The sequence below is a fragment of the Fringilla coelebs genome, assembly GCF_963513975.1.
Source record: "Fringilla coelebs genome assembly, chromosome: 1".
In the NCBI taxonomy this organism is placed as follows: Eukaryota; Metazoa; Chordata; class Aves; order Passeriformes; family Fringillidae; genus Fringilla; species Fringilla coelebs.
This window is the reverse complement of record NC_140028.1, coordinates 85,264,986-85,289,785: the sequence shown is the minus strand read 5'-3', so window position 1 is coordinate 85,289,785 and position 24,800 is coordinate 85,264,986. Positions and strand designations below refer to the sequence as shown.

The 24,800-nt window shown below is 43.8% G+C and overlaps 1 protein-coding gene across 4 annotated transcripts in view; it reads left to right on the top strand.

Moving 5' to 3' along the window:
* The window catches only part of SLC22A23 (solute carrier family 22 member 23), a 109,039-nt gene that overhangs the window by 75,180 nt on the left and 9,059 nt on the right, over positions 1–24,800 (top strand). For 2 of the 4 annotated variants that reach the window (XM_084216267.1, XM_084216264.1), the window contains exons 5-10: positions 4,161–4,288; positions 10,700–10,789; positions 16,305–16,407; positions 19,375–19,607; positions 22,230–22,262; positions 24,040–24,163. In XM_084216267.1, the coding sequence (XP_084072393.1) occupies positions 4,161–4,288; positions 10,700–10,789; positions 16,305–16,407; positions 19,375–19,607; positions 22,230–22,262; positions 24,040–24,163 (711 nt within the window). Of the gene's footprint in view, positions 1–4,160; positions 4,289–10,699; positions 10,790–16,304; positions 16,408–19,374; positions 19,608–22,229; positions 22,263–24,039; positions 24,164–24,800 lie in introns of those variants that run through there. The other 2 variants (XM_084216265.1, XM_084216266.1) reach the window with 2 other exon arrangements.

Below are 24,800 nucleotides of genomic sequence, written 5' to 3'. Positions count from 1 at the left end.
TAATGCAGAGTGTTTTTGTTAACCTGTGATGCTGTTCTTCTCTCCCATACCTGCTGTATGCTATACACCTGCTGGTCTGCTCCAAAGTTTCATGTGGTAATGCTTGCCAGCTGAAATACCTGATGTCCACCATTGGATAAAACAGAATATCAAACAGAATATTTACAGACATTTGTGTCCAAAAGGATGGTACAGTAGTTTGGAGATGCCTAATGAGCATGGGGGATGGCATGGAGAACAGGCATCCCTCAGCAGTCTTCTGGAGGCCCCACATTTTTCAGGTGGCTTTGTCAGGGTCTCACACATTCCTGTTGAGAGTTCATTTCTGAGTGACATTGAAAGGGATAGGAAATGCTGAAAATTATGCTGTAATCTGAAAGAACTCTGTGGCTTTTTAGCTGGACAGGGCAGGCAAACCAAGCAAATAAGTCCCCCTTATACACTGTGGAGCGTAGCAGCTTGAGAAGTAATGGTAATAGCCAGTGGATCGGGATTTGTGTTGCCCAGGGTTTTTGCATTTGCAGAAATGAACCTTGGTTGGGATGTCTCTTTAATTATATTGTCAGTACAGTAAGTACTTTTCTCTTAGGCTTTTTGCTTCCATCTGTTGCATATTCTCTGCAAAGTGTTACCATTTTCTTACCTCTTGCTTTCCTTCCAAATGGAACGTGGACCCGCAGCGGGTGTTACAGATAAAGGAAGAAAACTAACTGATTGGTAATAAAAGAAGAACTGGAAAACTGCACTGCTTGCTAATTCCTATCATGTACCCAAAAGCAGTGAGTCAACAGATGCTGCAAATAGCCCCTGCACTGCCTCCTCCTTCCTCTGTACTCTCTTTACTTCCATCTCCTGCTGTGAGAGTGCTGTTTGCTCCTCGGGGCTAGAGCTTAACCCTCTTCCCTAAACCTATGGTTTTGCTCTTCTGTCGGCCACATGCACATGGCAGGCTACACAGTCCCCAGGAGCTGCATGGCTGAGTGGATTTGGAAGCTGGGTGTGGATGGGGGAAAAGGAAGAGGCAGCAGATTTGTCTAGGAGGGATGGGCAGATGGGCTTGGATACAAAAGTATGGAGCAGATACCCCTACTGGGCTCTTAGGTCATTCTGGAAGGGCAGAAAGGCACCCATGTAAGTCAGACATGGGCACAGGGGTTTGTGATGAGTGTATAAAGATAATTTAATAGAAGTTAGACTCCTTTCAAGTGTATGTGTGTATTAGAGCCATAAGAGAAGGGGAACTTTAGTTATATAGAGCTTATTTCTTCTCCCTTGAACAAAGGAAGCTCCAGACAGGATGATGCCATGAGTGTCAGTAAAGGCATCAATAATTTGAAATAAACTGCTTCACTCTAACCAAAACTGAAGAAATTGAAAGAGGTGGCTGGTTCTTTTCGGGAGCTTTTAGATAGGATTTACTCTCACCAAGACACAAAGTTGCAATAACTGTGTTTGTTGACCTGAGGCAGACCCCTAATTGACAACACCTTACAGCCTTTCCCTGGGCATCCATTTTCCATCCATCTGCACAGAATCACAATTCTCCTTCCAGCTATGTGTGGTGCCTTTCTGGTCTTTATCAAGGATTCCTCTCTCCTCTTAGGATTTCTCAAACTTAAGATCCTTTTTCCCCGGTGTGCCTTCCAGTCATCCTCCTCTACTCTCCCAGGCAGCAGCAGCTGTGGAACAGGAGATGAGAGTTTAACCAAACCCCACCACCTGTTCTTTCCTTGACTGTGAAAGCATGGCCCTTTCCTTTCTGATAGAGGAGGTAGCAGACTACCAGCCAGCTGTGTGAGGAAAATGCTGAAAACCAAAGGTCAGCAGGAAGGAGTGCATGCATTGGCTGTGGTTCACCAGGGGAAAACTCTCTGCCCACCTTGGAGCAGGAACACTGAGGGAGCTTGGTGTACTGCTCCAAGGGAGACAGGAAGCAAAGGATGGAGTGGCACAAAGGGGTTGTGGTCATGCTTTGTTTAAAACAATGGAGCTGATGGGAACTGTAAGCCAAAGGAACGACCCAAAAAGTGACCAAAAGCTGAACTTTGTGACATTAGCTCAAAAATATGTATTATTTTTCACACCCCCCCATATGCTAATGACTGAAGTCACCCAAATTCCAACATAAACATGAAATGACGTCACCTGTAACTTTACCTTTTCCCTTCCCTCAAAAAAAACCCCATCATAAATGTAGCTTAATTGAGGAAGGAGATCAGAGGAGGCTTCACCTTTGTATCCTGGGACCATTGATGCTATTCCTATCTCCTCTCTCACCAGCTGTTCTCTAAGACTCGAACACTCAACAATACTGCGTGCTTCTTCAGGAAATTCAAAAAGCAAGCTTGTGTTTGTGATCATACTGTTAGTGCTACTCAGTCATCTCACAATTTAATGCATTTGTCAATGGCTGTATTATTCATACTGTAAGTGTTATTGGTGTGTGCTTCCACAGACAGTGCATTTACCACCAGCAACCCAAGAACCTGCATTCCTGTTGCTCAATGAGTGACACTTTTGCATCTGGCCATGAGATTTATTGAATGTTACCAGACTTCTGCTCTGGCCATGAGAGTCTATTGGGTGCAACTGGACTTAGTGTGTCACACTGTTTGAGAATTTGTGACCATGGGAGTTCTTATTGAATGTGACTGGGCTGATGACCAGGACTCAAGGCAGCCCATGGATTTTTAAGTGTCCCTAAGGGACCTCTCACTGCTCACACTGAGTGATGGAGCACCTGAAGGATGCTAGGCTTCAGCACTTCCAGTCTGAGAAACCTGCAGGACCCAGAAGATAAGAGACATGTTTGTCCCCAGCCTGTGATGCCCATCCTTGTGGCTCCTTTCCTTTCCCTGTGTGTGGGTGGTCATCACAGGAATTGTTGTTTGGAACCAGTGAGTGGACTGCTGAAAATCTAAAACTTACAGGCTGGTGGCTGAGGCTGTACCACCAGGGCCAAGCCTGCAGAGATTTTGCATTCAAAAAATTCTTAGTACTTTAAAAAAGTGCTTTTTCTTTAAAAGACTTTCTGCTGGAAGATGTGGCAAGTCATCTGTGCAGCACGAGGGATAGTAAATAAGCTGTCAAGCTGAATGGCTGTCATCATAATTGTTATATATTTTTATTGGCTGATATAATTTAGATTGCAGTCTGCTTGATTTCTTTCCTTTTTACTTCTTCCGAAAATACTTTCTCTGTCTCAGTTGGAGGCTTTGCTAAGGTGTCTTCCAAATTGTTTTAGCCCTCAGAGATAGTATGATAATGGTGCAATTGGCTGCTTAGAAGGACAAGAACTGGGCAGCATCCACAGCAAAGACCAGAAGGAAATTTGAGGGTTTTCTATGTATTTGAAGTTAAAAATAGTTGTTAAATTTGGTTTTACTATGATCTTTTGGAAGAGTAGTAAAAACAAGGTCTTAAAATGAAAAAAAACAGTGAGATCTGAAAGCTTTCATGTCTGTAGAAGTATGGGAGGTTTTGGAGGTTTGTTCTAAGAGCTATGTACTTCTTTTGTATTAAAATAAACTCATTTGGAAAAAAAAGGGAGAGTGGCCATTAAGCTCATTGATCTGGTTAATATCAGCACTTGTAAGAAACAATTGGATGGAAAATGGACTTTTTAAACTGTATGCATATGTATGATTTTAAGCCAACTAACAAAATATTATCTTTAGTCAGGGAAGCTTATCATCCTAAGAAGCAATTCTTCTCTTTCATCTGTCTTTAAAAGAGAGCCCAAATTACTTCTGTCAGCTGTTTTCTTTCTTTGGTCTGAACTACCATGTGCGAACTGCTCATCTCATTCACTCCCTTTTTGACATCAAATGTCTATTGCAGACAGCGCTGCCTCTTCCTCTCATTTCTTTCAAGTTATGTTAATGGACAGAGCACCCATAATATGTTATAAAATTCCAATGTGCCGTATTTCCACGTGATAGGATACTTGCTCTATGATTTGTGAATCGGGGTAAAAGAAAATATCATAAATTTGCACATTCTGAATCTGTTTTCCGTCTTTTTTTTGTTTCATAAGTTATTGTTCTGTATTTTGAAATAATTCCATAGCTTCTGAGTGGTTAAATGAGCAGCTAAAACTTTACCAGTTCATCCTCTGACAGAAAACTGGAGGCAGCCCTAACCTGTTTTCCTCTTTAAAGTATTTTCCCAGAGTCTCTTCGGTGGTTGATGGCTACTCAACAGTTTGAGGCATCCAAGGAACTGATCCTTCAGTTCACGCACAAGAACAGGATGAGCACAGAAAGCGACATCAAAGGAGTGGTGCCCGGTGAGTTGGACAGACAACTGCGAATCCCCAGCTCTTCTCCAAAGGCTGCACGTGGCATCACTGCCCAGAATTAAATTATCCATTTATTGCCTGTAAATTATCTCATTCATTCATTCATTCATTCATTCATTCATTCATTCATTCTGCTCTTGAAAACCCATTCCAAACTCCAGCACTGTGTTAAAAACTACATGGCCTGTTGAACAGTCCTAGTAATTATAGTCTTGTCTTGCAGTGCCGTGTGTCTTTAGAGACATCTCTTGAAGAATTTTACCATGGCTACAAGAGTGCGCCTTCAGCTCTGTGTGCCTCTGGAAACTGTGTTTTGAGGAAGCTGCTTGCTGGGATCCTGCCCATCACCCAACACTTACTCTGTTGGTTTGGAGAAGCAGCAGCACTCAATCCCCCTATTCTAAAGTGCCAGCCCCATGGGAAACTTAAACCACATTAGAGTTTCTCTTTGAAGCTTTGCTTTCCTCTGCTGCATCATCTGAGTGATGCTGCTTTAGGGATGGAGGGTTGCTGCAAGTGACAGTGGTAGGGTGCAGTTTTTGCTTGAGAGTCTGAAGTATCAATTCCTTGGTTTACTGATGCTTTTAGAAAGAGTTGGCTCCCCTCATCACCAAAATTGTCACTGAAAAAGCCAAGATCCTGTCTTGCAGATTGCTGTGCAGAAGAGACTCTGTGTGTGTGTGCATGTGTGTTTGTCTAATTACCACAAAGGCAAAGAGCTTCTGGATCTTTATCTCCCCAGTGCCCCTGTCAGATTTGGTTCAGTCTCCCCTTTTTCTTCTCACAGGCTTGGTTCTGCCCATAAACACCCATTCTGCGCTGTCATTTGCAATTTGTATCAGACTACCCACTTGTCAGAAAATGGTGGAAACATTTCCCTTGCTTTTCCAACACTACCTGCTCTGACCCCAGGGGCTGCAGGGGAACCTCAGCCAGTAGCTCTGCCAGTGGGTAGAAGTGATGTTTCTGTACTTGTCTGATCCTTGTTGAAGGTTTCTGGGGTCACTAACTGTAGTGTCTGTCAGTGTTAAAGGCGTCAGTCAGCACTGGAACAGGCTTAATGCAGGATAGAAAACTGTCACCATTAACATCAGTGCCTAATGAATAAATCAATCTCCATCAGTGAGGGATGGAAAGCCCAGTTCAGGGTCTCTGCTATACATTTCCAGGTCATTGGTGTGATTTTTGGTGCAGTTAGCACACTGGTGTTAATTAGCTGGTTTGTATGTAATTGTGTATCTGGGGTTACAGTTCCTGGATCTGCATCACACAGCATGGCTTTGCTGTGTAAATGTCATTTTGCTGGTAAAGTTTTGAAATGCATTAGGGGTGTGAGAGCTGTCATTAACCTGTTGATATCCCCCCCCCACCTCATTTTTGCAGGTCTTCCTCAGAATGAATTATGGATCTTGAGAAGTGAGGGTCCCTGAGCCAACAATTGGCCTTGGAGTTTACCAGCCAATTCCTAACTTTAGCTTTTGTCAGTCAGCTTCTTGAATTTGCAGAGGAAATAAAACATATTTTAGGGGAAAGAAAAAACTAATTACCTGAGTTTCCTTTAAGGAAAATAATAAAGACACAACTGTGTGCTGAGGGATTTATTTAAGCCATGTATAATGATATTGCCCATGGAGGAATGGTAAATTTCAAAATGGCTTTATGACTATTATTTGTGCCTGATTACTTTTCTCAGCAGTTTCATGGTAGGAGTACGCTCCTGTTTAAGGAGGGGACTCCCTTTCATGTGGAAAACCAGAATGTTATTGCATGCCTTCCTACTGTGGATCCTCTAACTGCAAGTACATTTAGATATAGCAGTTGTCAGTACAGCACCATTTGCAATTTATAAATGATTCAGAACGTGGTCATTTCTACCTCCTTGTTGATGATGAGATTGTTGGGGTTTTTTATTATTTCTTCCCTCACTTTTTCTCTTTAAACTCTTTCTGCAGCCCCACACTTAAAGGCTTTTCTCATGCAGCCCTGGAGGGAAGCTGCAGTTCTATAGGAAGAGTAAGAGGGGAGCAGTATCAAAAGAATTCAATAAGATTAATTACAAACTACTGAAGGAAGGACCACCTCTCTCATTCTGGGTGCATGGGGGTGTTGATGGTCTGAGTGAGGACAGGAAAACAGTAGGATTCTTGAATTAAGAATGTGATCAAGCTGCAGGCCTTGTATCTTGCAGTGGGTCAGGAAGGAGAAGGAACCCTTTCTCTGCTCTTGTGTGCTGCAATAACATGCCCATAGTTGCTCTAGCATGGAATGGGTAAAAAACTGGGGCTTGTCTGGGAGAAAGGGTGCCATTGAGCCTGATGCAGATATCCCTTGTTTTCCCTTGATTCCATTGTTGAGCTTTCCTATCTGTGTGGAGGGATTTTTGTTTTGTGATTTGTTTTATTCTTTGTTTTCCATCTGAAAGGGCTGGAAACTGTTTTGCTCCAGTTAGGGGCCATTGTGTTGCTGTTGATTATTCCTCACTGCATTGTTGTAACAGCCTCCTGTGATTGAATTACTCCCAATGCATTTAAATGATAAACTGCTCACTTGCAGTCCCTTCCAGCTGAAAATCCCACTGTAATTTTGCTCATGCATACCAATCAAATTAGTGTATCCGATATAACAGATCATTACAGGAGTTACAGGAGTTTCATATATACCTATTTTGGCACTTGATTTGAATCCCACAGTAAAAAGAAGCAGTGTTCAAGAGGACAGAGTATTTCTGGGCAAGAAAATTTAATTTTGACTTGCTCTCTGAGCAGTGAGCAGGCTGATATTCCTTTCTGAAGAATTGCACCAATTCCACTGCCTTCTGAAGGCTTTTGCTCGTCCATGGGCTGCACTGCCTGTAGTGTGAGTGCCACTGACCATCTGTAGGGCTCTGCTCCACGGGGAGGTGGCCCATGGCTCAGGTGGGGCGGGGGGGGAAAGGAAGCAAAATTTATCTGCTGTTTTCGACAGCCCTTTGGGTTGGCGTGGTTGCCAGTGCTCTCCTGGGAGATGTCTCTGAAGGCAACAACTAAAAGTCCAGACAGTGATCCAGCTGCAGCTGGAAGGTCCAGCAGCTGCCACAACAACCCCTGCCAGGAGAAAAGGGGGGTGGGCAGCTGGTGGGCAGTGCCCAGCCAAAAAGATGGAGGGAGAGTGGGATTACATGGGGAACAAATTAAAGTGAGACAAGGGGTGTTGACAGCAACCTAGAGTGTTGTAAATTTACATTGCCCTTATCTTCAGTAGCCTGTCCCAGGGCTGATGTTGGTTGCATAAAGGGACCTTTTTCCTCAGCAGCTTTAAGTGGCTTTATTTTTGAGTGCTTGGTGTACCTTGTGATTTTGGGCAGGAATAATTTGCCTTTAAAATTAGATTTTTGGATTTATGTGGTCGCATTTTCTTCTTTAATGCTTAAAAAACATAGGTGAATTAGACCTGGTTAAATTACCCCTGGTATGTTTTGACTAAAAATTTCACCAGTTGGCTTTAAGCTTTGCCATCTTTTAGAAGTAAAAGTTTAAATCTGTTTTTGCATCGAGGAAATTATTTTTATTCAACTGTGTATTGAAATGTCATTTTTAAAACAGGCTTGCTGAATTTTGTTGACATATGTTTCAAAGCATTACCCAAAAAAGTCAGCTTCAATCATGAGCAAATTAAATATTTTGATAATATTAATTCAGTACACGTTTTTCACTACCAGTTTCTCCAGAAACTTCACTATCTCTTCCTTGTTTCCCTGTAGAACGAGAAACAAACATACAATTCAGTGCAGCTGTAGGACAGTCATTTTCACCTTAGTGTCATAAATGATAAGGAAGTATGAAGATTGTTTAACAAACAGGAGAAAAGAGTGTTCAGGGGAATTGGAAGTCCCAAAGCATCAACCATCCTTACACCTTTTAAAGGTGTGTTACACTTTAGGAGGCTTTCACTATTTTTATGGAATGCATTCTCTTTCTTTGTGTGAGGTTGAAGGGTCTGTTTGTTGTCTGTAACAAATTGTCTGCTGCAAGCTGACCTTGGCTGCACCAGCACCCAGCCCTGCTGTGTTTGGGTGTCCTGGGAAATGCTCCACTGGAGACACTGCTGTATCAGCAGCTACCCAAGTGTCACATGTGGTGCTTCCATGGAAACCCACCCCTGGGCAGTTCTCTTTGGCTTCCCCTCTCTGGGGAGACATTTTCAGGTGTTCCTTAACATGAAAATAACTGCTTGGCCAGCTTTGAAAAAACAAAGGTCCCTTTTTGCTCATCTCTGGATGGAAACACAAACCAGTGGTGCCCCTGTGGGCAGAGAAGTTATAGCTGTTCCTTCCCAAAATTCCCTTCTAAGCTTAGAGAAATAATATTGATGTAATCACCAAAGGTGGACAGCCAAGGTAAAGCAGCCAAATAGATGCCAGTACTTTAGCATGCAGGACACAACATGGAGAAGATGCAGGGGTATGGTGGTGATAAGTACTTTGTGTGTGTATGTGTGTGGATTGCAGTTAGGAAAGCTGTGGTTTTCAGGGAGTTTCCCTTTCAAGAAAAAAAATTAATTCTCTTTCACCTTTCTTGCTGCTGAACAACATGTTGCCATCCCTTTTCTTTAAACATAAGCTACTTTTCTGTTTTGTTTTGCTATGTATATTGTTTTCCTAAGCATGAGGCTTGAATCTCTGTAATTATATGCATTTTCCTTTTCCACTGGGTAAATAGCAGAGGGAAGGGTGAAAATGCCTTATGTCTGAAAGTCAGTCTATTTCCCTACAAAGCTTTACTCATATCCTTAGGCCATCACACCCATCACTGCACTACTGGTTTAAAGCTTGTGATAGATAGAGTGTATTAGCTGGAGAAGAAAAGCAAGTTTCCTGGTGCCATAATATAGGTAATTCCATGTGATAGTGAAGTAGATACCTGCCAGATGTCCTCCTTTGCCAGATCCTGTTTCTTGGGTGTTTAAGGGTGCTAAACTTAAATGCTCCATGCAGCTCCCAGAGGGTAGTCAGGTAAATGTGGGAAATGTAGTTAAAACAGTTCAAAGTGCTGCTTGAAGGCTGTGTGTCAGCCACAGAGATTTCTGTCTCAAAAAAAACCCAAAAAACAAAAAAACCCAGCCAGTGATTTCTGTTGCCCTCTTATATGTTAAATCAGTTTCAGGAGAGTCTGGGTTTCTCCTGCTGGGCCCCTGTTGTCCAGTAGCAGGAACTGGTGGAGTTTGTGCAACTCTTTCAGGATGTGCTGTACATGATAGTGATTAACAGGAGCAAAACTGGCCAGTTAGGTCCTCTTCTGCTGGCTGGGTCTACAGTGATGGAAGAGGAGAGCCCATGCATGCCCTAACTGCATCCTTAGCAAAGGTAGCAGTGATATCTGACAGTATCGAGTTTTGGAGGGATAGGGGGAAAAGGGTGAGAAAGTGCCTACTGAGAATGTGCCTTTTGATGCCCCTGGGAAAAGCCAAATATGCTAGAAAATTTAAAGGAGGAAAAAAAAAGAAGGAAGAGGGGGCTGTCAGCCTCTCTTTCAGTTGGAATGATTCTTTCTCACTCGTTGAGTCCTCTGCAGACTCTGGCTGGCTGCGCTCCAGCCTGTTGATTTGTGCCCCGCGGGCACACTGGCTCTTTGTGCACAGGGCTACCTATGCTCCCAGAGGAGCCAGCTTCACAGGGCAGGAACCATGTGCAGAGGGCTGGCAGCAAGCCCTGGTGCTGCTGGCATTTCCCCAGCCCACGGGCACCAGAGGGGAGAGGACTGGTGAGTCTGGATGTGGATGTGAAGGGTAGGAGGGAGACCTCGAGAACCAAGTGGAAGTGGAAAGCAATAAGAGGGGACCAGTGGCCAGAGAAGAGAGGAAATAAGGCACTTTAAGAAGTGTGGGACCAAAGAATAAAGATAGTTGGAGGGGACTTAAAGAGGTGAGGGCAACAAGGGACTGGGCGAAAGCAATGGAGGAGGAGTGTTCTGTAGAGAGAGCTAGAGCATGGAGACCAAAGGGACTGCAATCATTTGCTTCCCCCTCCTTCCAGAGCAAGCTGTCAAGCCCAAGGATTCATTCTTAGAACTTTTCTTTTGCAAAATCCACTCCTAAAATGTTTGCTTCACCCGTCCCTGCTGCCCAGCCTGTTTGCTCAGCTTGCTGAGGTTCCCTCCACAGCTCCCACAACAGGGAGCAGCAATGCATGTGCGGGTACCTGCAACCTCCTGATGGCCACAGCTCCACACAAGCACATTGGAGGTGCTCTTTGTGTGGTTGTTGGGGTTTTTTTAACACTGATGGTGCTAGAAAGCATTGACAAGTCATGCTCTGGGAAATGCAAGAAGTCAGGTTGCCTGGGCAACCCCTGCTTGGCCTCCTGGCATGAAGGCATGATGATACAGCCTTTAATAACATGATTACAACCTATTTTTTCCACAGGGCATAGGATGGACGAATCAGTGCATAGGATGGACGATGATGTGGGAATGAAGCTGTTGTCTGTTCCTCATTTGTTGCAGAATTTGGAAGGTGTGTAGTGAATGAGGCAGAGGCTTGCAGAAGGAAAAAGGACAGTGCTGGGGAAATTAAGCTGAATACTTCCTGAAGAGCTGTACTCATTCCCTGGGTCTTTCAGGAGTGTTCTTGTATGATGACGGAGATTTCCCTGGAATCAGGCCCTTTCAGTGCTGTCACTAATCACAATTTCTTCAGTGTCTTTCTCTAGCATGTCGTTCTGAGGCTTGATTTGCAGAAAGACGGCAGCATTTATATTAACACCTACAAGGGGTATTGCTGCATGATTTTTTCTCATTATGGACACAAGTCCTCTCCATTTTATCTCTCTGCTTGCAAAACAGGAGCGATCTTTGCTGTTACTCCTACAAGAAGGTGGTAGAGATTTGCATTTATGAAGTACATCTGTGTTCTGACAGCACTGTAGGAATGTCTCTAAGGAAATCTATGATTTTTTTGTACCCATTGGGAAGTTTGGCTAATGAGGCTGAGGGGTACATGTTGAATGGGAAAGGCAGAGATGTCTTTAATACCTGCCCCTTGAATGACTGCAGTGAACATTCTGGGGGAAAAACTAATGTGTGATTATCTAAATGCTGTATCATAATGCACATGAGCAATTGAAGATTGCAACAGCAACCTTATGCTTGACTTTTCCATCTTTTTTGAATGTAATTAGAAATAGAGGATTCAAATAAATCATTGCAACCAGTCCATAGCTGTTACAGTCCTAGGGTTACAGAGTTGCTCTCCTGAAAGGAGGTTCATTTTTAAGTGCTGTTAGTATTTATGTCCAGTGGTTTGGTTAGAAAGCCATTCCAGTCTCCATATTCCTCTTGTACTGCAGGTGCATTTTAGCACTCGGTTCAAATACACTATTGTTCTCTGGGGTTGTTCTTTTTCCCCTTTCCCATTTGCTCCTGTCTGTGCCTATCTTAAATCTCTTTTTCCTCATATGAGAAGAGAGCAGCCCTATTCCTGTACTGAGATATGGTTCTCCTCTATCTCCTCTCGATTTATAAATACAATACTCCAGCTTGCCAGAGCTTTAGTTTCTCAAATATTGATGACCAGAACTGTAAAAGACTTCCAGTATTTCATTGTCTGACTTGCAAATACCTCATGGCTGCATTAAACGGGTGCCATATAGTCACTTGTGTTCAACTAGTACATAACCAAGTCCAACACAGGTTTTTCTTATCTTCCACCAGGAACATTTCTCCTTAATCACTGAGAATTTTGCATTTTATTTCATGTTTTCACTTGCTTTTGCCACAAGCTGGATCTCAAGCCCACCCAGTTCCTCCAAAGGTCCATTTGCATTGTACTTACCTTTGATAATAAGGTAGTGCCTCACTTTGTCACCAGCAGACCTTACTGGTACCTTTCTGAGGTTTTTGCCAAGCTCCCTACTCAGATTATTAAACAAGATTTTTTATTTAAAAATAAGATGAGTCATCCCACTACTAATGTCGTGCCATCCGCTTATGATTTCTGTTTTTCTATCCCTTATCTCTCTCCCCCCATCAGTCAGTATTTTACCTACCTCATAATTTCTGTATATGTCTTGAGAGCTGGACAAAAATCCTGGAAGGTATAAATAAACCTGTGTACCAGTAACTCTGCCTGCCTGAGAATAGATTGCTTCACCTCTGTGTTTCAGACTGGTCCACCTCCTGCTGCAGAGCTGTCATGCTCCAGGGATTGATTGAGTCTCTGTGCTAGGCTTCCATAGATCTTTTCATGTTCAAAGAGCTACTGACAGTATCATTTACCAGCCAGAAAAATCCAGCAAAAGTCCATCACCACAGGACACTTGTCATTTTGGACATAACTTTTCTGTGGCTTGATTTGGGCTTTTGTCTGTTTTGTCTGTGCCAAGTGATGCAGAGATGGGTGGCTTCCTCTGGAGGCCTCTAAAGATACTTTCTGATTTTGAAAGGCATGCTCCTGAAATGCAGAGGGTCTCTTGAGAATTCAGCAGCTTTGCGAGCTGGGAGCTGGTAGGGTTCCCCTTCCCATGGGACATTTAAAATCTGCCAGTGAATAGTTCTAATTTCCACTGAGATGTAAAGAGTTAGCTTGTTGACAGTTTTCCTACCGAGTCCCTGAATAGGAAGCCTAGGGGGTGTGTGGGCTTTGGAGTATGGGAAAACTTATTAGGGGCCTCTGAATAAATGGATAGAAACATTCTTATATTCCACACTCTACCTTTTGGTAAATCAAAACTGAAACATTTCATGCTAATTCCTCTGTACTGGTAACTTCAATGTAAAATCAAAGAGTAAACTGGGGGTACAGGGAGTTTTTCTGGTGTTTGTCCCGAAATAAAATAGTTTGCTTCCATGAGGCTTTAATGGGCTTTGGCTTGCCTTTCATTATCTTAACTTTGACCTATGAAGTCAGCCTGAGAGCTGCCACTCTCCTGATGCCCATCAAAGTCAGCTGGAGCAGCTCCTTTCATGCAGGCAGGCTCCCTCCAAAGACAGCAGGTCACTTACATGAGAGCCAGGTCTGCAGCTGATTACTTTTTTGCAAGTCACAGAGCTTATTTGTTTCTTATTAGAATGATATTTTGGTTATTGCTGGTCATTAATTTTGCAATGCAGCGGGGATTTTTGGTGAATATTTCACTAGTATTCATAGAAGCAAAGGAGGGAGAAAGCCATCAGAAAGATGGATTGTGTTGGAGACTTGGAGGCAAGTCATTCATCTAAAGCAGGTGACTTAGATTTGGAGTTTTAACAACATCATAGGGGAACAGAGGCGTCAATATCTGGTAGAGTCACAAGGCTCTCAATAAAAAACTAGGTTCTGTTTGCATTCTTTGGTGTAAGATTTGAGACCAGATCCTTTTTCCCCTCTTTTTTTTTTCTTTTTTTTTTTTCTCCCTCCTTTTTTTCTTTTCCTTTTTTTTTTTTTTAATGCTTGTAATGCTGTTATATCTGGAATCAAGACATTTTTGTATAAGGCTGTGATGTGTCCATGGAGTACAACCCCCATGAAAGCAGAATCAAGAGTCCACTGCAGAAAGACTGCTGCACGAGTAGGGTAGAAAAGGGGTGAGCTCCCCTGTCATGTGTGATCCTCACTGCAGCTGGCACAGGAGCTGTTTGACAGTTCACATAACCAAGTGAGCCTTTACTTGAAGGCAGAACAGCAATTCAGTGAAAAGACTGGTGGGAACTAGTTCAGAAGCACTGACTTATGAGAAAGGTTAAAAAGGGGGCCTGAGTGCAGGTGAGAAGGATGCATGGCAATAAACAAAGAACACATGGATTATAGGATGACCTAATGTATGAACAAAGCAGGAGTGGAGTGTAACAATGGTTGTAAAGAAAGGCGTAGCCAAGTTGATCATTGCTTCTCTTGGTTTTGTTGAGTTGTGGCTCAATGCAGCATGTATTTACAAGTCTACTCTCTGTCTTGAAAGAAAAAAGTAAAAATTTCTCTGAGAAATCAACAAACAAACAAAAAACCCTATCAGATTAAGAAAATCTGAAGAATATGGCATACGTACCTTCTGCTGACAGAGAATGCGATGTTTTACTGCATAGCCCAGATCTGGTCATTCTTAATTTGAGAGTGAACCCTTCTGAAATCAGTGCAATATGTGTTGTTTGGGTAGTGATTTTCATTGTTGCTCTTCAGCTGACATAGTAAACACCCACCAACAGCCTTTCAAAACCCTTGTGCTTCTTCTAGTGTTTGCTTTGACTTTTTTTTTGCTGTAGAAGGTTTGGCCTGGGCTCAATCGTGGCCTTTACAATTGTTTTATATTACTGCTTCCATTGTTCTCAATTATTCTGTTCCCACTTAGTACTTCCTAGAATCTTGCTACAAAAATTATTTTGACCTTGTTCTTTGAGATGAGGCTCCAATTTTTTTATTGCTTATATTTTAATATGGCCCCAATCCATTGCTGGGTCTGAAGAGGGTTTCTGTAATAGAAATATCAATTTAACTAATTTTTCCTTTTGCTCCACCTTAGTTTTTCTGCTTTTGTGTGCTTTATGCTGCATAGATTCTGGGGAGAAATGGCCATTATCAGGTTGTTAAAAAAGTAGTATAGCAATATTCTGCCTAAATACAATCACTAATATAAAATAAGCTTTGCTGCTTTTGTCAGAAGCCTTCCCAGTAATTACTCTGGAGAGAAGACCAGGAGTGACCTGTGAGCAGTTAATAGATCAAGTATTTGCATGTAAATAGTGTTTGCTTGATTTATTATTTTTGTGATGCACTTTTCAAATAATAGCTGGCAAATGTGTTTTTTGTTTCATTTGTAAATTCAGGTGGCTTTTTTTTTAAACCCCCCCCCTCCCCTCACCCCAGCTTGGTTTTATTTTCTCCTGTCTTGCATCTCTTTAGGAAGTTGCTATTCAGCAGAGTAAGGCAGAGGTCAGGGCAGGCCAGGCCAGTGTGGGCAACTGAGGACACCCAAGCTCATTGCGTATGCACGAAGAGAACTCATGCACCCTTCACAGCAGGGCCATGCTGCTGCCTTTAAACACAGTCAGGGAAAAAAAAAAAAAAGAAAGCAGCAGTGAAAGCCTTTACCCCAGAAAACAGACCTAGTCTGTGCTCTTGGTGGGCATTATTTTTGTGATGATTCTTTATAGCTACAGCTTCTCCTGCTTTTATTGGACTTGTTGCCCACTGATGCGGTAGCTTGGAAACAGTGGCTGCTTTGGCACACTTAGGTGGGTGTTCAAACTCCAACTTGCTGATAATTGGGAAATAAACAGTGCCCTTCATTATTGTCCCATGCCAACAAGGGTATCAGAGGCAACATTTGTAAGGCTTGTGTGTTATTTCAGCATCACAAAGAAAAGTTCACTTGAAGCTGCCCAGAACTGGAAGGACGTGGTGGGGCTCTAGTTCTGAAATGCAAAGACACCACAGCTACTGATGCCCAATGATTTTTCTTTAAGGGAATGTCTTAACCTTTAGGACATCCATCAGAAAAAATTTAAATATTTGAAAAGGGAGTGGAGTGGAAGATAGATGAGCTGACATAATGTCCTAGCCACTGCATTCTGAAACTTGCATTTGAACAAACTTCAAAGGATGACCCATGAAAAACGAGTTTGAGCTCCAGTCCTTTCTATGGCTTTTTAGGTATGCGTTGCACAATGGGAGCAGAGTCTGTAGCTGCACGAGTGCAGTCCTCCCTGTGGAGAGTTCTAAAAATTAACAGAATCCTGAAGGTCTTCAAGAAATTTGCTATCATGCTTGTTGGGGTCAAGCTCCATACTGCTCCCGCTTTACATACACAGTTTTAACTGGCAAGAGGTTTGGAGTATGGAGGAGTTCTTAGTTCTTTTTCCCCAAGAAGATGAAGGGAAGCCTGGAAGAAAAGGAGGAACCTGTGCTGGACTTTAGGCAGGTAGTTCAGTGTTTTTATAGCTCCTGTAAATGTAATCAATAGTGTTCTGCTCTTCAGAGCATCCCTCAGAATATCTTAGTTCACAAGTAAATCTTCTCATTCTCCTCAGTGAAATGATAATTCTGATTTGGTTTGTTTCAGAGCTGGAAAAGGAAATCACCAGGAGACCGAAAAAAGTGTGCATTGTTAAAGTGGTGGGAACAAGGAACCTGTGGAAAAACATCGTAGTGTTGTGTGTGAACTCGTAAGTCCAATCCCTCTGTTTAAATATCTGTGTGGCCAGTGAACTGGAGCAGCAATGGGAAGTGATGAGGGAGCTCCACTATTTCCTTCAGTGGGACCCTTCACTAACATCTCTGATAAATGACCCTGGAAAAACACCAGCTGTTGCAGGGAACTGTATTTTTTATGGCAAACGTGGAGGAGCTCACTGGCTGTTTCAGACAGCAGAACCTCATCTTCTCAGGTGTCACGCTGCAATTGTGTTGCTGTCACCAGTGGTCTCATGTGGCCACGTGCTGACAGGTGCTCATGCATGCAGGCGTCTGCTTGGCATCCCAGGTGGGACTTTTGAAACCATTCATGCCCCAGGAGTACAGGTTCAAGTTGTTTACATCTGATAGGGCTGTGGTGCAGAGGAAGATGTTGCTTGCCAGTAAATACAAGTTGCTCCCTCGTGTAACAACTGTGCTTGGTGGGTCTTCAAAGGCAGATTACAAAGTGCCTCAGCACTCCCAAATTATGCGCAGAGAAGGGATCACAGGGAGAATGTGCAGTCTCCAACAGGACAATGTTGCCTCTTAAGGCTTCAGTTTGGACATGCTCATGTGGGCAAAAACAAGCATCAGCCTAAGGGTTTTGCAGGTTACAGGTTCTGAGATCTTCTGTGCAGAACTGGCACCTTGTAAAGAGGAAATACATTAGCTTGCAAACTCTAGAAGGGCACCAGCAGTGCATTTTCTAATTTTTCCATCTTGTAAAATGCCCATTTGAATTTTTCATGGCTTTCTTTTCAAGCGGGAGGTGGGGCTGGAGAAGGCTGGGACTCTCCTTCCTCTGCTAGGTTTCAAAGTATGCAGCTCTCTTGTGGCTTTTTCTTCCTCACTTCAGGGCACTACTCTGCAGCCCTCACTCCTGTTAGCAGGTTTATGGATCATTCATCACCCAGAGGGGACAGCCCCCATGCTGGGCAAGTAGTCACCCAGAAGCACACAGACTTCAGGGTCAGTCTCCAGTGTTATTGTTGCAGAACCAGCTCTGGTTTTATGAGTTTTGTGTCTCCCTTCCACCCTCCAGTGAGGGACTACCTCTGTTCTGAAAGAGTGCTTTCTTCTTAGGCTCGCCAAGTACATTTGGTAGACAGTGTTAAATGTATTTGTGAAAACTGTTTGCATGTGCAATTCTCCCCTCCTCCCTCACCCACATTAATTTGCATATTTGGAAATTCCTTAAATCAGATCTAGGCAGTCCAAAAATTAATTTCTGGCATTAGCACGTGAAGGCTGCTTGCATCCAAGGAGAGCGTGAAGCAGATGTACGTCTGATGAAATAGATTTCATGTTTGTTTTTAAGGGGTGAAAAAAAATATTTAATTTTACTTCTGTTATTCCTGTTAGTGCTAAATTTTTAGTTCACGGAGAAGGAACCTTTTGCAGGGAACAAAAAGAAATTAGGGAAGACAAGGATTTAGTTTTAAAAGTAACTATTCTGTGCTGCTCACCAAGTGAAGAGAATAGAGTAATTCTTAGGGAACAGGCTGCAAAGCCAAGTCCAAATGATTAAATAATTTACTTTATAGGTCATGGTCTCAATAGCAACTTCTGCAACTGTGTTTGCATGCATAGAACAGAAAGACAGAAGAAAAGCTGGTTCACTCTGCCCTTTTTATTACTACTGTTTTGCTGATTAATACTTCTCTTATGGGAGGAGTCAGCTATAATCTAGTTATTCAAAGGAAATGTCATTTTTGTGTAACTGGAAGCACTCGTATTAGGTTTTTATCAGGGGCAAAGTGTTTGGTATTGAGGGTGGAGATTTGAATTTGAGCATTGATTCACAAGTTTGCCAGAAAAGCTCCTCAGGCCATGGGCTGTCATGCACTCAGGGTCTGCATATCCCCACAGCTGTTTCTGTGCTTATTTGGATGCCCAGTTTATATTGACAGAGCTTCAAATTCCTGACCTTCAGAAGTATACAAGTGTATCAACGTAATGTACTTGCTGTTTTTTGGGGTTTTTTTCTTTTTTCTTTTTTTGAGACCTGGATCTGTGCCTCTCTCAGGCACTGTTAATTTGTGCCATGAGATTAGTCTTGTATAAGTGCCAGGGACAGGAGGCTCTTCCTGGCAGAGGTACTTGAGCTGTGATGGGTGCAGTTGAGAGCATTGACCTCTCCTGTTGCACCCCTGCTGCTATTTTTTACCACATCACGGGTGAAGCTGGGACTTCTAATCAGACCTTTGTACCTTCAGCCCCTTTCTCTTTCTTCCTTTTTTTTTTCTTTTCTGTTTTTTGGAGGCACAGGGTGAGACAGGAGAAAGATGTGTGAAGTGTGACGGTAAGATGTTGATCAGCGGCATCTCAAAGAGATTTTTTAAAGAGGAGGAGACACATTGCTATGAAGGGTGGTGTAAATGTGTAGACTGAATTAGATCTTATTGTTTCATAATTGTAATAATCATTGCAGCACATACAACTTCAAACACTCCTTTCTCAGGGGGTTTCAGTTTTAACAGGCTAGCTTGGGAAGTGGGGTGTAATGCTTGTACTTAGTATGACCAAATGCCACAGGCAGGGGGGTTCCTGGTGTTTTGCTGTCCAAGCACAGAGGCTACTTTGTCACAGCAATGCTGGCTCTGTACGGTCAGCAGGTGCACTGGGAACAGAGAGATGTGCTCCTCTGGGAATGAGATGTCTCAAATACAATGGCAAAACCTACCATGCACTAGGAGTTCTTCTAAAGTTCCCCGTGCCTTGATCATACCATGAGCAGCAGCTAAATTAATAAAGTCAGCAAATATTTGATTGAATGGAGATTTTTTTTTCTTTTGCTTCTTTTTATCAATGCTTATTTTCACAGTAGCACCTAGAGATAAGTTTCTTAATTTAAGGTGTTGTACTCCTGCATTAATGCCTCCCCACACTGAATGACATTGCAGTGTGTGTTCTGCCCTCTCAGCAATGGTCTCTCTTGCCCTCTCCTGTTTCTCCAGGCTGACTGGTTATGGCATACACCACTGTTTTGCAAAAAGTATGATGGGGCACGAAGCGAAGATGGCGATTACCCACAACTTCTATGCGGACTACTACACCATGGCTGGGATTGCGCTGGCATCCTGCCTGGCCATGTGCCCTGTGGTCGGCTTCCTGGGGAGGAGAGGAGGACTCCTGCTCTTCATGATACTGACAGCTCTGGCATCACTTCTGCAGCTGGGCCTTCTCAACTGTAAGTTGGAGATGACAGCTTTTCGGGACCACGCAAGCTTCGCATGCAAATAAGGGACCAGGAAATACTGGCATTTCCTTTGCCTTTCCCAGATTTGTCATGTGATACACCTGCATAGTTTTAGAATCTGAATTTGTTTGAAGGTTTCCCCAAACACTTGTTTCTCAGGCTCATTAACAAAAGGCATTGTATTCTGGATGATTCCCATGGTGAAGCTTATTGAGCCTTGGTGCTGTATCCGGGGTAGTCACCAAGAAAACAAGCAAGGAAACAAGAAACGCTTTCAATTTTATTTTAGTGAAACACCCGCCAGGGAAAGAGCTGTATTGAGATTGGGAAGGGAAAACTTTCCCACTCAAGTCTGCTTCTCAAGTGGCCTCTAAACCATGCAGAAATTAAAGCAGTAGGTGTATGTCCTCTCCCTGCTCTTAGCATCTTGCTATGAACAAGTAATAAAAAGGTAGCATGGAAATCGTGCAGCTGAAAGACCCCGCTTTTAACACACTGTGTATGTATCATCCATGTGAATGTATACACATGATTTTGGGAAGTGACAAAGCGTATCAAATGGCTGTTCCTGCAGAAAGTGAGAGTGTCCCACCTCTTCCTTTTCAGGCAGTAACTTTTGTGCGGCTCTTTTGAGCTGCTTCAGCTATTAATACTGCTATAGAAATATTCCCTTTCCTTTTTCAATTTTATTTCATTCACTTCATTTTTTGTTGCTTGAGGAGGTTGAACTTGATGAATCAGAGAGGTGTTGAAGCAGAGGGAATGTGGGGTGTGCTTTGCCACTCTCACAGCGTCCAATCATTAGATCCCTGTCCCAGAAAACCCCACCCCAAGGAAGGGAGAAGAGGGTTGTGACATACTTTGGACAAACTGGACGTGAGACAAACACCAGAACATTGGCTATTGCTGGTTTTCGTTTCTAAGTTTAGAAATAATTGAGGGCCTTAATAAGAAAGAGCTTTTTGCATTGAGCATGGAAAGCTTTCACATTCTTGCATGCTGAGGGCCGCTCCAAGCCAACAGGAATTGTTCATATTTACAGACTCTGTTTCCCGGAGGCATTTACTAAGTTCGCCTTTAGCAAATAAGCTATTTGTGGGAGTGTAGGAGGGAAACAGGGAACCTCTTTCATGACATGGAGGAAACTCCAGCATCATGTGTGTTTGCTCCCAGCTTGGCACAGATGTTTACATTCCCTCTGAGCACATATTTACCACGTCCAGCAATCCCAGCTGAGAGTGGGAGAAGCCCCATGCTGCACCTCACCATGGCTGTTGGGGGACTGAGACCATTGACATGCAGATTCACACTGTGCATGTGTGCAACCTCCCAAAACTCCATGTTCTTCTGAGGGTGTCCATCAGGGTCTCTCTACACTGAATTTGCCCGTTTTAATTTTTGCTTTAAGGATGGGAGATGATTGTTGAGGCTGTCGAGGCAATAAACATTCTCTTGCTTAGTTGAGAGACAGTGTGTAAGATATCCTAGTCTGCTCCAGAGCCACGAAAATCTGGTTGCATTTTAAAAAAAAAAATATGATGGAAGTGGGAGGCAACACCCTGTAGGACTCATTTCAACCTTATCCATAACAGGTTTAGGTGGTTTTGAGAACTAAGATCAGACATGGCTTTAGGTGCTTTTGCTACACTGACACTCTCAATGCAGCGCCCTTGTCAGCCTTTCACTCTTTTCTTTGTGAGAAGAGAAAGGCAGCCTCGAACTTCAGAGCAGTTCTCCCCACTCTTGACCATGGCCACCCCTTCCTCAGAAGAACTAGACATTGTTTGGAGGGAAACAGTGACCCTGTTGATTACGAAATCTGTCACAGCACCTTGCATGTTTTAATTTAGCATAATTTGGGTGTAATAGGAAAATGAAATCCGTATTTGAGAATACTGAGAGAGAGAGTGTGGGGGGAGTATTCTCCACCAGCCAGAAACCTGCAGCAGACCTTGAAGCTCTCCTTATTGGACCCCTCCTCTGAACTCCGGAGTGTCACCTGGAAAGTCACAGAACCAGGATGGGAGATGACCAGCAGAGCTGTGCCCAGCTTGTGCTGATGCCCTTCCCCTTGCTGCCCGGTGCTGCCATGTGCCCCTGCGTGGTTAGGATTGGTGGCTAGTGTGACACATGGACCATCAGCTCATGGTTTTGGAGAGGAATAGGTCTCCCACCAGCCTGACAGCACTGATGCCCAGATTTTGCTCTCTGACCGAAGCTTCTGTTGGCCATTCCCTCAGGGCTGCAGCAGGAGGGCATTTTCTCTTCTCCCCCTTCATTAACAACAAAGAGGCCTTTGTGTTAATCCCAGTGGTAATTCTGGGGCTTTTAAATATGCTTTACTGCTGGTTTGTTATCACTGTCTCATTAGCATGCTGTCCTCCAGCTGAGATGTGCCTGGAAACAGCATGTCCCATCTGGTGGCCAGGGAAAGATGTGGCAGTTTTGGCATGGGAAAGAATAGGGAGTCAGAGGGTGGGGCTAGGATGGCATGTGGGATTTACCCTTTTTTTTTTTTTTCCGGATAAATAAACATATAAAAACTGAATGTTCTTGTTTTCTCTCCCTTTCTCTTTTTTTATCTTTCTCTGACTTCCATGGTCTTGGATCCAGTGATTGGAAAATACAGTCAACTTCCAGACTCAGGTATGATTTACAGACAAATCTGCATCATGTGGGAAGCACTCCCCCAGGAACAGGTAGATCCCGAAGGCCTGGGCCAAAGCACCCTGAGCAGAGCTGCTGCCACAAAGGGGTGCAGGGGCAAAGTCCACTTCTGTGCAGTGCCTTGAGACCCCACTGACAGGCAGGCCTGCCCATCTGTGCTCAGCCTCTTGGTGCAGCATCCCCTGCACATAGACTCACCTCTGCATGTCAAGAGAGGGTGCAGAGGTCCCCCAGGGTTTGACATACAGGGTGAGGCTTTCTCAGAAAGTCTCCTGAGAAGCAACATTCCCAGTTCAGGACTCTCAGATTTATTTTTTTTTTCCAGAAAATAAAAGAAAAGGGGACTAAAACACCTTAAGGACACTTTAGATGAGGGGAGTTAAACACCTGAGAAAATACTTTCCCAAGATGAGATACTGTAGGAGCAATGCAGTAACAAACTACAGGGGAATAAAATGTACCTTTGTGTATCAGATTTGATGGACCTGTCCTTGCCAGTTTTTCCAAGGTCTGTTCTGCTGCCATGACTCCCTGAGGGGGTCAATGGTGTAGCCTCACCTGCTATGCAGCAGTGGCCAGAGGCCCATGGTTTGCAAGGTGCTGTGCCCACATCCTCATCAGCTGGCAGAATTTGCTCTCTCCCCCAGACTTGGGGTATGTTTCAGTAAGAACTTAGCCCTGAGCAGGCTGTAGCACATTTCAGATGTAACCAAAGAGCTCCCAAATACCTTTTGCTTTCCTGACAGCTGATACATTCAGCAAGAACAAAAGCAGGTGTTAATTTTCACTGGATCCAAGCCAGACAGTATGCCTGCTTGGGACTGCACAAAGCAGTTCTTTCTTCAGGCAGGTCTTGTGTAGAAAGGTGAGGGAGCACTGGCTGCAAAGTTCCAGTCCTTTCCTCAGTGCTCCTGTCAGGCATGATGTGTTCCCCTTGTATGGTGCAATGGTGTCTGTGGGTGATGTGGCCTCCTCGCTGGCCAGGACAGGCCACGAGAGCTTGTGCAGCCCTGGTCAGAGATGCCAGCCCTCCCCACGGGAGGTGGCGAGCAGGGATCCAGTGAGAGATGTACTGTCATCGTGGCCAGAGACAGTTTCCTTGAGCTTTGTTTAGATTTACTGGGGTTTCTGCAAGTGCTTGATAGACACTGTTTGCTCCTGGAAACCTTGCTGCCATCCAGCTGTGAAGTGATTGAGCAAACAGCCCTGGCTTAAGGAGTGCCTCTCCGTCCTTGGCATCGGCTGCTCTCGCCCAGAGTTGTCAAGTTGGGAGTTACAACAGAGGTTGCAGACTGATCACATGCAGAGGCTTAGCACAGAGATGGGAGCACTTCTAGTTCTTTCCTCTCTTGTCCTGGAACCTCTTCAGTGCCCAAGCCCCACTGTACAAGATGTTTGGCAGCTTGAGGAACACTGCCTGCCTCCACTTGTCTGTCAAACATGAGAGGGATAAGGCTGGTGGCTAAGACTGGCTGAAGATTTTGTTTTTTCATGGGTTTTACCTTTTCTGTGGTGTCTAAGCATAAAAAAATCAGAGATCGCTGCCATTTTTTGGCATGACATTATGGGCTTTTTTCATGTGTTTGTATCTCAGGCGCTCGGGGAATGGATTTTATAAATACCAGTTTTAAATTAGTATTACAAAATTCCTCAAGTTCCTGTTGAGGGAGAAGAGTAATATAAACTTCAATGATTGTTTTCTTCCTTAGAAATTTGACCTCATTCTTACTTTTTATGAACTCACTTTTCTTGCCAGGTATGAGTGACAGCGTCAAAGACAAATTCTCTGTTGCGTTTTCCATCGTGGGTATGTTCTCTTCGCATGCTGTTGGAAGCCTCAGCGTGTTCTTCTGTGCTGAAATCACACCCACAGTAATCAGGTGAGACTTTGGAGCCCCACTCAAAAGATGGGGACAAAAATATCCTCATTTAGTTGATAATGGGCTGTGTAACTTAACACGGGATACGGCAGGGGAAGCCCCACGTAATTGGAGACCTCACAGCAACTTGGGGGCTGCTTTTTGCAGTGGCTGCAGTCAGTCTGTGCAAGTAAATGCGTGTCTGTGTATAGAGAGGCTTTGTTTTCCATGGCTCCACCTTGTGTCCCGCGGTGGTGATGATCAGCAGCCCATGAATTGCAGCTCGGTAGGGTCTTAAATACTCAGCTGAAGCAGTTTGTGTGGTTGAGCATTGTCATTGCTCCGCTAACTCTGCGGGGTTTGTTCAAGCAGGAGGAATTCCGTGACTCTGCAGAGGAGGGCATAGGTGCCAGCAATCCCTGCCTGCATAGGGCAGGTTAACCAGGACAGCTGCAGGGGTGCTTCGGTGAAGGAAGGTGTTGAAACATGTGGTGTGAATGCTTTTGGTGCATAGAGCTCCTCTGCAAGCCTGCCTCTCTGCCTTTATTGCAGATAAAGCTGTCTTTCTCTTCACATACAGACCTATCTTAGTAGAGGCTCAAAGTTTTTCTAAAGAGGAGGACTTTCATCCTGGGATATAGGAGAAATCAGACAAATT